Genomic DNA, 13,203 nt, shown 5'->3' with positions numbered 1-13,203 from the left:
TTCTCCAAAGGATTGGGGTAATATCCATCTTTTGTACTTACTGCCTCATTACTGTGTGAAACCCGTTGTACTTGGATCATTGAAATTACTGATTGACGGCGTATTGGTTGTCTTGTCGAACTGACCTGCACATCCCATTGTTTTGTTGTACTTAGCACGAGCGCAGTTCCAACCAGCTACAAAAATGGTAATAGTAGTTGAGAATGGTAATTTCGGTGCACTGCACTGTTCCGGCTCACCTGAGTCATGTGCTTAGTCTGGCTACTGGCACCGGCCCCCGTCAGACTTTCTGCTTTGATTTTAGCTGCCATTAACCGATCACTGCTCTTAATCCAGCCCAGCATGGCATGCGTGCTCTGCCGTGTTTTCGTGAAGATAATCCCTCGGGAGTTTGAGACCTTAAACCGTTCCAGGAGTATCTTCTCCAATGTGTTTAGTTTCGGATTTTCATACTGTTTATTGAAGGCAAGTAGGCGCAGCTCATCCTTATTATCTAAGAGAGGAACAGTGTGGGGATGGGAAAAGCATAAGCAATCATGTATAGTTAAATGGATCAATTCATGTACAAAGTTACAATCATTCTGCTATCATTTTTGATATGTATCTGTATAATAAAATAATGGTTATTCGGTTATAAACTTATAATATCTTTTCTTTTTCCTCCCTTCCTCTCCTGAAGGTGTGAGCCTTCCTAGGGTATTGTTCCACTCTGGTGGCTATTCTTTAATGAGCAAGCCTTGACAGTGAGTGTGGCCAAGCTATTTGACTGTGGAAGTGTAATAGAGCCACCTGGTGGACTACTGATGTGTATAATATAAAGCCACGTGCAGTACAGTTCTTACAGGAAGCCATGTTGTGCTGTTGTATATATATGCTGTGTCTCAAGATATCACAGGAAGTATCACAACTGAACCTGATTCTGCTCACTGGATGTCCATACACCTCCAGCAGATCTCACTGGATCACGAACCTTGGCCTATTCTCCCTACACCCTTCCCCCACACCCAGGGTCACTGAGGTTTCCCTGAATCAGTACTTTACAATCTTTAACTTTAAGTCCCACATTCCCATCACCCCTGTGCTCTCCAAGCTCCATTGGCTCCCCATACCATGGTCGCTTTGAGTTCAATATTCTTGTCCTTGTTTTCAAATAGCTACAGTGCTTTTCCCCACCTTGCCTTTGTCCCTGCATGCACCTTCCACTCCTTGAACACTGGATATCTCCTCAACTCTCCCTCCCACTCCAACTTGTATTTATTTATGCAATCAACTGCCAAAACCCTAGTCTATACCTTCATCACTTCTCTAACACTCTGCTAGGGACATGGGACGGGGGTGGGGGTGGGTGGGATCATTCAGCAATATTGGCAATATCTCACCTCCCTGCATTAACCCTCCACAAGCTTCAACTCATCCAAAATGCCACAACCCAGGTCCACAATAAGTTACAGATCCAGTGAGTTGCATGTCTGTAAATTGGTCAGAACCTACCCTTACCATTAAACACCTTCAATAGGAATCGATCTGTTTGATCAAGAACAACTTTAGTTTCTTCTTCGTTGCTGTAGAATTCCTCCAGGAAGTAGAATGCGTCAATCATGCGCACTGTGTCATTGATCAGAAGGGAATCGTTGTATTTCCGGAGATGGAGTGCACAGGCACGTGTTTTTCTGTTGGATGTAATGGCACCTAGCAACATCCAAGCACAGAACAAATATTAGACACACAAAATACATAACGCGGGCCTGGAAATTCAATCGTGCCCAACTACAGACATGCAGGTAGTATGCTGCACGCGCCTGATCGTATGGTTGCAGGCACTTTGTGAAATCAGTGCTGCCTGCTCGTTATCATGAGCCATTATTTTTCCATCAATTTCTGGGCCATAGTAAGGGAACCTTTCTGAGTCCTCAGCTGATTTTGCATCATTGGAGTTCCATATACCACTCCTTCCTTTTCTCAGTGGGACTGTTTCGTGTATGAATTTCCCGATTAAAACTATACAATCGAGAGGTATGACATATATCCACGTAGAGTTTTACTCTTGCTGCTTTGCTTACCTTCTAAACTGATGCAAATTATTTCTGTTACGCAACAAAAAACGGATCAGTAAAAGTCGTCCCCTCACCTGCTTTTTCCAGCTCTACAACTGCTTGTTCATAAATCTGTGACCCCAAATTCCCCGTGATTGAACATTCATCTAAATAAGAGTGAATGGTTCTCATCATCTTTTTAATTCTGTCCCCAAAGGGGTCCTGCATGAGAGTTGGGAGAAAAGGTGAAAGTAAGATTAGAAAAAGCTGCAAAGAACTGTTTAAAAAACTATTGGGCCGTATTTTCCGATCCCTACGGGTGTGTACGAGCTGTGTACACACCCGTAGGGACATCAGAAATGCCGGTTTCAGGCATGCAAAGCGCATGCGCTGAAAACCGGCATTTCCGATCTGTCAAGAATGGTCTGCCCTGGAGAAGGGCCTCTGCGGGCGGATAGTTCCGCTTTCTGGAGAACCTCCACCCGCTGAAAACCCTTAGAAATCTTATGCCTGGTAAAAGCATTAGGGTTGCTTTTACCAGCATAAGGGTTGAAAAAAAGTTTTTTAAAAAAAACTTTTTCACTGATTTATAATTTTAAAATACTTTTAAAAAAGGTAAGTTTATTTTTAGCCCTGTAAAGAACTTTAATTATTTTTTTCAAAAAATTACATTTTTGTTTAAAATATTTAATTTATTGAAATTTCAACTCATTTTAAAAATGTGATTTAAAAAAAAGTTATTGAATGTTTTACTGTGTTTTTGGGATGATCTCCATTCATATTTGACAGGTTTATCTGTCAAGTGTATGAAGGGAGATTCCCTTCTCCTATTGGCTCCCCATGGCCCACGTGATCCCAGGGACACTTGCGAACTGCCTGCGCCTCTGGGATACATGGGCCCTGCACATTTCGAGTTTGGAGAGGCCCAGGATCGGAAGTGTACGCACCTCGGGAGCTCTCAGGTAAGTCCGCAGATTTTTTCCAGATCGGAGGCCTCCGCACGCAGGAAGCCTCCGATCGGAAAATACGGGCCATTGAGTTTACGAGGAAAAAGCTTCCTTTTTAAATCAAATATTTCTCCTTTCTTCAGTCTTCCTTTTAAATCTTAAGGTTTTCAATATTCCCTTTTAATTAGGAGAGGAATACATGGTATAGGCTCAATTCAGATTCAGTGGTGCAAAAGTAGCATGCTGCATTCTGAACTATATACTTGGGCTATGTTTTCATGAACCACAGTTAAACATAGAAACATAGAAGATAGGAGCAGGAGTAGGCCATTCGGCCCCTCGAGCCTGCTCCGCCATTCAATGCGATCATGGCTGATCATCCAAATTCAGTACCCTGTCCCTGCCTTCTCCCCATATCCCTTGGTCCCTTTAGCCTTAAGAAATATATCTAACTCCTTCTTGAATATATTTAATAAATTGGCCTCAACTGCCTTCTGTGGTAGAGAATTCCACAGGTTCACCACTCTCTGGGTGAAGAAATTCCTCCTCATCTCAGTCCTAAATGGCTTACCCCTTATCCTTAGACTGTGACCCCCTGGTTCTGGACTCCCCCACCATCGGGAACATCCTTCGTGCATCTAGTCTGTCTCGTCCTGTTAGAATTTCATAAGTTTCAATGAGATCCCCTCTCATTCTTCTAAACTCTAGCAAGTATAAGCCCAATCGACCCAATCTCTCCTCATACGGCATTCCTGCCATCCCAGGTATCAGTCTGGTGAATCTTTGCTGCACTCCCTCCATGGCAAGAACATCCTTCCTCAGATAAGACGACCAAAACTACACACAATACTCAAGGTGTGGTCTCACCAAGGCCCTGTACAACTATGAATGAAAGGACTATGTAATAGCCCACCGAGTCAAAAGACATTTTGACACAGTGGGCTATTACATAGTCCTTTCATTCATAGGATACAAGATGGTAATTGGTCTATTGCTATTCTATGCAATGTGAGTGAATGGGAAAGGGTTTGGTCCATCCGATTTCCTGGCTCAGATCGATTATGTTTATTTGAATAGATTGCATTAAGACTGGTAGATTTGAGGAAGGGTTGTATCCAATGTTCCCTCTAAATTTTCTTTGTACTGGACAGGCTTCAAATTCCTCTGAGCACTACTATTTTGTCCATGGGCAGTCTATATTTTAAAAGTCACTGAACTGCTGGGTTGCTACAATTGTATAAATGAATTGAAAATACTTTACAGTATAGCACACTAAAAAAGGTGACATTACTTAAGTGAAAATTTTACACACATGCCACTAGCTAAAGAAAAAAAAATACCACAAGGGCTAATTTATCAGTTACACGTAAACTGCAATATATGTGTCTCCCAGTTCCTAAAGCCCCCTACCAGAGACATTGGTTGTTTCGGTTTCCACAATTTCCCAAAAACAATCCTCTTTACATGTTGGACAGCACTTTTTCTGAGACACTGCTGTTGCCTGGGCTCCTGCCTTTCGTTTGGACATGATATGAGGCAAAAATGCTAACACGGCTATCAACTGATGAAGTTGTGAGCGGTGCATTCCAGGGTGCTGCACGCACGCACGCATCTTAGAGGGAACGTTGGTTGTGTCCTCAATAGGCAGCAGATCCAATGGTGAAGTGAGGTGAGTACACCACGGAGTGGCGTGAGATCATCATTGTGACATGGGTTTAAATCCAGCCTGGAATCATTGGATGAAGAAGGTGTCCTCTCTGCTGGCTTTAAGGGTTGGGTGTTAAACAAATTTGGGCAGTGTCAACAAAGTGCTAGTCAGAGCAGGTCCTCAGAACAAATAACTGCCCACATCTCAGCACTTATTGAGTGATCTCAGAGATCATAAAGATAGCTGGAAAATGAAAAATAACATCATCTTCTTCTTAGGCAGTCCCTCGGAACCGAGGATGACAGGCTTCCACATTAAAAATGAGTTCTCAGGTGACTCAGAGGGTAGTAAATCTATGGAATTTGCTACCTCAGAGAGCTGTGGAAGCTGCGACATTAAATACATTTAAAACGGAGATAGACAGTTTCCTAGCTGATAAGGGAATTAAGGGTTACGGGGAGCGGGCAGGGAAGTGGGCGTGAGTCTAGGTTCGGATCAGCCATGATCCTACTGAATGGCGGAGCAGGCCCGAGGGGCCGTATGGCCTACTCCTGCTCCTACTTCTTATGTTATGTTCTTATGTTATGTTAATGTGGGACCTACAGTCTCTGTCACAGGTGGGGCAGACGGTGGTTGAAGGGGCGGGTGGGTGGGGTGCTTGGGTTGACGTGCGCTCCTTGCGCTTGGCTTCCGCTTGCTCCCGGCGAAGAGACAAATAAAATCACTATGGTGAGGGTGGGGTACTCTTCTGGGGTTAGGGCTGGGATATATAATAAGGCCAGAGTAGAGGGGATTCTAACAAGCAGCTGGATGCACTATACTCAATGTTGAATGGTAAGTGCCAGTGCTGGAAATGTGTGAGTGAATGGGAAAAGGTTTGGTAAAATTGAAATTTTACCTAATGTGAGTGAATGGGTGATGCGCTATCAATTACTCATAAAAGACTGAGAGTTAGAAGAGTAACTAAAGGCTTTTATTAACAACAGAATGGAGGTCTGCCTCGAGTGGTCGACCGGTCCAGGATACCAAGGGCTGGGGAGCAGTCACCTTTATACTAGGACCTGTGGGAGGAGTCAGCCGAGGCATGTCCAGGCATGTACACAGTGGAATACAAACAGGACAAACAGGAATACAAACAGTGGTTTACCACAATGGGTCTACTGGAATTCCGTGCTTAGTGTGAAGAACAGGTTGGTTCTCAGTTTCGTGAGTAGCTGGTTCAGACCATCAAAAGAGGAGGCAAAGCGAGCAGACAAAAGGATCTATTGCAGTGGGAGAGAAAAACTTGTTCAAAGGTGCATTAACCTTAGCCAATATTATGGTGCTCCCTAGAACTGCCCAATTTCTTGATGAGGGAATGATGCATAGCACTCTATAACCTCAGGAATGGAGAGAATTCTTACAAAGGTAGGTGTAGTAGTGGTTAGCGGATTTGAGTCAATTCTCCGAACCAGTGCAGTAAGTGGCATGCGTACAAAGCATTGAGAGTCTAGGATAACCAGTATGTTCCAGGGGTGGGTGTTATTGCCAGAGTTCCTGAGTGTATAATCTGAATTTGAAATTAAATTTATTCAGAAACTTACCCCAGGATACAGTTTGTTAAAGAAGGTTTCAGTCAACATTTGCCTGGGATTGGGAATTCAGCACGTGGTAGATCATGGATATGGCGATCCAGTGCACTGCGCCACAGTGTCTCTGGGGGCGATTTTGCCAGCCCTGGGGAGGTGGGACTGCTAGGAAAATGGCAGAATCTGGGGGCGGGTACCCATCCCGCCTCCATGCCATCTTCCCAGGAGGCGGGTCCCAGACCCGCGTGGGGAGCCGCCTCCTCAAGGCAGGAAGGGGATTAGTGCCAATTAACTGCCTGTTAACAGGTAGTTAACAGGCAGTTTTTTGGATAATCCCTATATTGCCACCTAAAGTGTGGGCTTCCCGACGGCTCTGAACCGCGCCAGGGTCAGCGAGGCGGGCCGTCAGTCTGCGGGGCCAAGATGTCTAGTGTGCAGGTGAGTGATGGGTGCATGTGTGCAGAGGTAAGTGTGTGAGGTGAGTGTTGAGTGTTTTAAAAGCTTTACTTACCTTTGCTTCTTCCTCCAAGCTTCATCCCTTCAGGTCTCGGGAGTCCCTCAGCTCACCGGCAAAGAAAGCAGAATGGCCGCTGCATTTTCAATGCATCAGCCTTCTGCTTTCTGCTCAGGAAGGCTTTCTAATTGAATCTTAAGTAAAGACTCAACTTAGAAGACAGATTGTCAGTGTTTGACAGCTTCACAGAGCCATCAAACGATGACAATTCATCTGTCAAAAGCTCTTGACAGATGAAACGTCACTCGCTGACGTCACCAGTAATCGGCTTTCCATTAATTGGCCTGTTAAACCCGTTGGGTGGGCTTAACAAGGTCAATCAAGGGAAAATAGCATGGGTTGGCCACAAGTCGATGGAGGCGGGACTAAAACCTGACAAGTGCGAGTCCCGCCTCCATCACATCCCCATTGGCAAAATCACCTCCTATATTGTTAAAAGTACGCACTAGATAATGTGGTTTGGATATTATAATATATTTTTATGGTCTTCATATTTTTATGGTTACATGCAGGATTTAAAATTTTGTACCCATTTTCTTTCTTCTGTAATGTCGTATCTTTTTACAGGTTGAGGGACAGTATCTTGTAGCTGTTCTATACAGTCCTTGGTGGATGTTATCATGGAGGCATCCATATTAGCACAGATCTGTGATAAATAGAAAATACAAACACAATGTGCATCAATAGATGAATACAGTACATTAACATTGTAATTAATATTAAAAATGACTGCTGAACTCCAAATTAATTATATTTTTCTTTCTCTGTGTGTGAAAATTAGTTCCCTCTATTCCCTCAGTTCTTGGCAAGTTGGCCCTGCCCCAGTCAGTCCAGCAGAAGCCAAAGTATGAACTCAGCAGTGCTTGGAATTCCAAATGGGCTGAGTCCATGCTTAGTGCATTAAAATACTCAGAGGTTATATAATTGGAATGTAAAAGTGCCGAAATCCAGATAAATCTCAGTTTTATTTCCGTTGTGGATTTACTTTGAACCTGAATTTCAAAAACTCCTGAAGAGGCCAATTTCAATTACTGAGAAGTCAAGTGCAGACTTCAGCCAAGGCTATTACCCCACAGTGCACGCTCACTCCACATTTAGTCTCGGTGACTGCCACACCAGAGCAGTCTTTTTTTTAAACTCTGCCCTGATGGGCTTTTGCTAATTATAACAATATAATTCAAGTGAGACAGAATTTATTAAGAGTTTTATTCAGTTTATAACTATTATTTGAACTGTGAGATTAGATTGTGGCCTTTGAAATGACTCTCTGCTACTTGGTTTATGGAGAGTAAATCATTATTGGTTCTGTTCCATTTTCGAGCTATGGTTTTGCTGGTATCTGTAGGCACACTCCATGCATAATATCACAGAGAATTGGAAGGTGAACAAATGGGTAATTTTTACATTAGAATTTACAATAATTAGTGTTAAAATTAGATCATATTATGTACTGAAGCTAATATTATAATTATGAAGTCAACACTTTGTAAGTACAGGAAACTTTCGATTAACCGGCTCCTAAATAACCGGAAATGTCATTTAACCGGCAAAATTCAGGAGTCGGTTTCAGCTAACTTTTATAACTTTTATTACTTGCACAGCAACAAATTGAGGAAGGCAAGGGTTTGGCTGCAGCTGTTGCTAAGCTACAGAGACGCTTGCAACTTGTGGACGTTCTTCTGAAGCTGTTGCTAAGCAACAGGGTTTGTTGCTTCATACAGAGCTCTAAGGTCCATATCTTTCACTATAGCGTTCGGTTACCCAGAATTGTTGCTGAACCGGCACCACATCGGTCCCGTCCGTGCCGGATACGAGAAAGTTTCCTGTATATTGTTGGTTCTGGTTTCTGAAGTGGGAACAACTAACAGAGCTGCCTTGGTTTGCAGCAGAAGTGTCCAAGGTTTCATCATTGTGGGCAGCAGAGATGCATACAATGGACCCTCGGGGCGGCCTTATATAAAGTTTAAATTAATGCTCCTATTAATTTGCTTAGATTTCAAGTTGCTAATACCAGCAGATCTATGTGTTCTGGTTTAGGATTTATTGAGTGAGGCAACAGGCCCATAAAATTCAAACTGGACAAACCATCAAATAAGAAAAATAAGCACAAATAGGACTGAGTTGCTAAGCCCTCAAGGACTTATTTGCCAGGGCTCAGCAGCTGCATTCTTCACTGAAGCCACTGGTTAGACACCTCTGGCTCAGGCCAAGAATAGAAGTTGCCCCAAAACAGAAAATGCTGAGTTACAGGTGAGCCAGTCAGCACCTGAAAAATGTTTTGGGTGATTTGGAATCAAAACTGGATCAACCTGCAAGATATGCTTCTTTGCATTCTCAAAATTATTGGCTCCATCTGTTCCAGGTGATGCTGTCAGTCCAAGGATTTGCGGTAAGCCCTTCGTGTGCCGTTGCTTTTTCTCAATGTACTGGCCCATGATTTTATTATATACTCCATCTTTCTGGGTGTGATGGCACTCATCAATTATCAGCAGGGAAAATTCTGTATTAAAAAAAGTAGAAAAGTTCTTTCTTAAAGAAAGCCTCTAAAATACTAAACAGCCAAAATTCCAGATTTCACTAAAGCGGTCTGAGTTTCTTCTAACTCATTCAGAACTTTTTTTCATGAAATCTTTCACGTCAGTCAGAAACAAAAACTGTGCACAAATGCCAGATCCATTATTAGCGCTCAGAAGTCGATTACGTAGGTAGACATCAGTAATGACTGTGTTACATGAGGAAAATCAAAGAATTGTATATGGGGAACCTGGTCTAGATGGAATACATTCTGGAGGCCTCAAAAATAGTTGAGGCTCCCATTAATATTTCTTAGGAGTTCTGTAATTACAGGACTTTCACCTAAAGATTGGGGAATAGCAAACATGAACCTATTGTACATAATCATGAGTACAGAAATTTATAGGGGAGCTAGCCTAACATCTATAAGTGGGAGAATGTTCCAAGAACATCTATGATGCTCTTAATGTTCATCTGAAGAGTACAGAGCCCATCATTAATGGTGCAGACTTAAAAGCAACAGATTCTGCCTCACAAATTTGCTGGAATTCTGTAAGAAGATAACTAAATTGGTTAACAAGGGCAATCCATTGAGCACAATATATTTGGATTTGCAGAAGGCGTTTGATAATGTTCCACAAATGAAATTTATAAAGCAGATTAAAGCTCATGGAACTATTGGCAAATAAGCTAATTCTATTGAAAGCTGGCTCCGCAATAGAAAGCAGAAGCCAATAATAAATGGAATAAGGCTCTGGCTAAGGGCATTAACTAGGTGTACCATAACGTTCTGTTCCGGGTTGCCTGCTTGTTTAGACTATTTGTAAATGCTATAGAAGGGGGCACTTCTAATAATATGGTATACAATGTGCTATATTATGACACCAAACTGTGTTACTAAGTGATGAGCGTAAAGGGGAATGATAACATTCAGAGGATCTGCAGTAACTAAGTGGCTGAAGAAAGCCAGATGGATTTTAATATCTGTCCATGCTGAATTATAAATTAGCAAAGGTGGAAAAGGAAGATGATCTGGGGATGTCACTGACTATTCACTGAAAGCACCTTGTCTATTTAAAGTCAGCAATAAGACTAATCATGTACTGAGATACATCTTAAAAACTTGTAACTATGTCAAAACATTTCAAACATGTTTACGTAATTACTGGGCAATATAGGGTGAAAAATATAGTCCGAGATAATGAAATGATTTATGGAAGGAAATAGTTCTTGTGCTGCCAGGGCAGGGGTGATGTGATGGAGGGCAGCAAAGCTGGACTGAATAATGGAGATAGAGGGATCACTATAGGAAATTGAATTGTTGGTCAGAATCTATAATGGGACAAATGTAAGAAGTCACACAACACCAGGTTATAGTCCAACAGTTTTATTTGAAATCACAAGCTTTCGGAGCGCTGCTCCTTCGTCAGGTGAAGTGGAGAGATGCCTATAGACGCAGATTATATAGTCAGGCATTATTCTCTGACTATATAATCTGTGTCTATAGGCATCTCTCCACTTCACCTGATGAAGGAGCAGCGCTCCGAAAGCTTGTGATTTCAAATAAAACTGTTGGACTATAACCTGGTGTTGTGTGACTTCTTACATTTGTCCACCCCAGTCCAACACCAGCATCTCCACACCATATAATGGGATGGATTATATCTAGTCTGTGGATGGCCTGAATGGCCTCTTCTTGATCAATGTTTTCTTACATTATATTCTTGGGCTGCTGGGATCATAGGATTTCCTGGTCTTCAATATCCCTATGTTCTATGGCTTTCATTTCCACATTCCCGGCAGCCCAAGAATATAATGTAAGAACACATTGATATATATAATGTAAAATGGGAGATTAGATAGCTAATCTGGAGTTTTGCTTGACTTACCTTTTGGGGACAGGGAGCAAGTCTTCAGAACACTTCCCCGGGTGATTAAATGGATTGTGTAAGGTCCATGAGAGAGTGGACTACACAGGGAACAATTAGATTCTATCAGCTTTTGCTTGTTCTGTGCTTTAAGTTTTTGCCCTTTCTAGTGACTGTTTGACACAAGAGAAAGTAATGTCTTGCATTCAGAGATATTTATAGAATTTTGTTTTGTTTGCTAAATTAAAGAGATGAATTTGAATGTAAAGTGAACTTGTTCTTATAGGAAATAGAATTCATGAGAAAAAGAATCAAAAGTGACCTCCTCGCCCATAGTAATCATAGCTGCTTTCCAAATGTTTCCAACATAGAATCTAATTTTTTTTTTTTTTTTAATTGGGGAAAAAATGTTTATAAAAGCTTTTTTTTTTTTTTAAAGTGTGTCTGTATTTTTTACGAAGAGGACATTTACACAAAACCTAGACAGGCACTCTCATCTTCAACTATTGAATGGGTGATCTCAGCAGTGGAACATTTTTGTGATGCAGGGAGTAAGATATAGATACTGTTACATGTTTCGAGTCTGACCTAGATATTCTTTTGGACACAGCAGTGGTCACTCCCACTAGTGGTCTGAGCGTTTTACATTCAGGAATGTGCCTATATTGCCTATTATCTAATTACACCACAGCATAATTCAAGGACCAAGAAGACCCTTGTGATCTGAATTTGATGTCATTTCTTTCTCACTTGTCCACACATGCGCTTCTCTAATATTTTTGAGAAAAAATGATAAACGAAGCTAACTGTCCTTTTCGTGGGCTGACTTATTTGTTTTTGGCATTGCTTTTCTCCCTAAGTAGTCTTTAACTGCAAAACTTGATCTCCTGTTCGAGGCCCAAGGCTGTGTCTCACAATCCCTTGTTCAAAACCCGATTGCACACACACATCTCCTTGTCCCTTTCTTTTTTCTGTTAATTCTGACCTGAGAGAGCAGAAGGGCAGTACCTCCGCCACCTTCCCATGTAAGGATTTGGCAGCAGGCCTGTCAACCAAGTTGACTACCCTGTCTTCCAGGAACATGGGTGTAGCCTTTCTTTACAAACCTGCGCAAAATTACTGTTTTAAACGCAATACTTAAAACAGAACTCAATCCCAAAACCCTTACCACGAAGAAAGAAATGATTAAAAATACCAACACTTTGCATGCAAACTGACCCAGACAAGCCGGACATCCTATGTGTCTGAGCTGGCTATTTCTTACTGGAAAAACTGTGTGGTTTATTTGTCCCTTCAGTCTAAAGCAGGGGTGGGCAATTATTTTGGCTGAAGGGCCACTTAACAAGTTTTGGTGAGCTGTTGAGGGCCACACACCAATATTCCCGTTAAGCTGCGTGACTGCGCAGCGATCTGGAGGTCCCGCGCAGGCTGCTTTGGCAGTTTTAAAATGTAAAAATCGCACATGTGCGGAAATTTGAATGGGCTGCGCAGCCGTTAAAGGGGCCGTGCACCCAAAAACAAAAATTAGTGGGAACATTGCCGCACACACAAAATGAATTGCCTTAACAACAGCTACCATTAAAATTAATTATGGCATTTATTGTATAAAGAACTCTTCATGTCGTTTCTACACTTAGTAAAAATGACAACACTTATTAACATGCTAACAAACATGATACAGGTTTATCCAAAACTTATCTTGGCCATTGATATTATTAGGCCATAATCAAAACTGTAAAACTGGTTATTGGATAAGATCAGCCATGATCTTATTGAATGGTGGAGCAGGCTCAAGGGGCCATATGATCTACTCCTGCTCCTAGTTCTAATGTTCTTATAAACAAACACCGGCATATAACAGTTGGGCCGAATGGCCTGTTTCTGTGCTGTACATCCTATGCAAGCAAAAGGTATTTACCCCACTTGCTTCTGTCGAAACTTGACTATAAGCAGCTGGTGCTGAAACTTGTCATTCACAAGAACGAAATATTATGGCCCTGAATTTGTGGTCGGAGGCTTCCCACGGGGAAATGCCTCCGATCCGCAAATAAAATGTCCACGTACCTGGAAGTACGGATGATCACGGTCCTGAGCCTCTCTGGGTACCCGCA

General features: G+C 42.1%; 1 protein-coding gene across 3 annotated transcripts in view; it reads right to left on the bottom strand.

The window, feature by feature from the left end:
• The window catches only part of dhx58 (DEXH (Asp-Glu-X-His) box polypeptide 58), a 64,847-nt gene that overhangs the window by 38,160 nt on the left and 13,484 nt on the right, over positions 1 to 13,203 (bottom strand). For 2 of the 3 annotated variants that reach the window (XM_085966482.1, XM_085966479.1), the window contains exons 5-9: positions 9,020 to 9,210; positions 7,240 to 7,356; positions 2,129 to 2,255; positions 1,492 to 1,689; positions 240 to 493 (exon numbers count right to left, since the gene is read on the bottom strand). In XM_085966482.1, coding sequence (XP_085822608.1) covers positions 240 to 493; positions 1,492 to 1,689; positions 2,129 to 2,255; positions 7,240 to 7,356; positions 9,020 to 9,210 — 887 coding nt within the window. The remainder of the gene's footprint in view (positions 1 to 239; positions 494 to 1,491; positions 1,690 to 2,128; positions 2,256 to 7,239; positions 7,357 to 9,019; positions 9,211 to 13,203) is intronic. The other variant, XM_085966481.1, reaches the window with a different exon arrangement.

Source organism: Somniosus microcephalus, chromosome 24, assembly GCF_052327205.1.
Source record: "Somniosus microcephalus isolate GS21.2 chromosome 24, FLI_Smic_1.0, whole genome shotgun sequence".
Taxonomy (NCBI): domain Eukaryota; kingdom Metazoa; phylum Chordata; class Chondrichthyes; order Squaliformes; family Somniosidae; genus Somniosus; species Somniosus microcephalus.
Note: the sequence above shows the minus strand (reverse complement) of the source record. Positions and strands in the feature narration are given on the sequence as shown.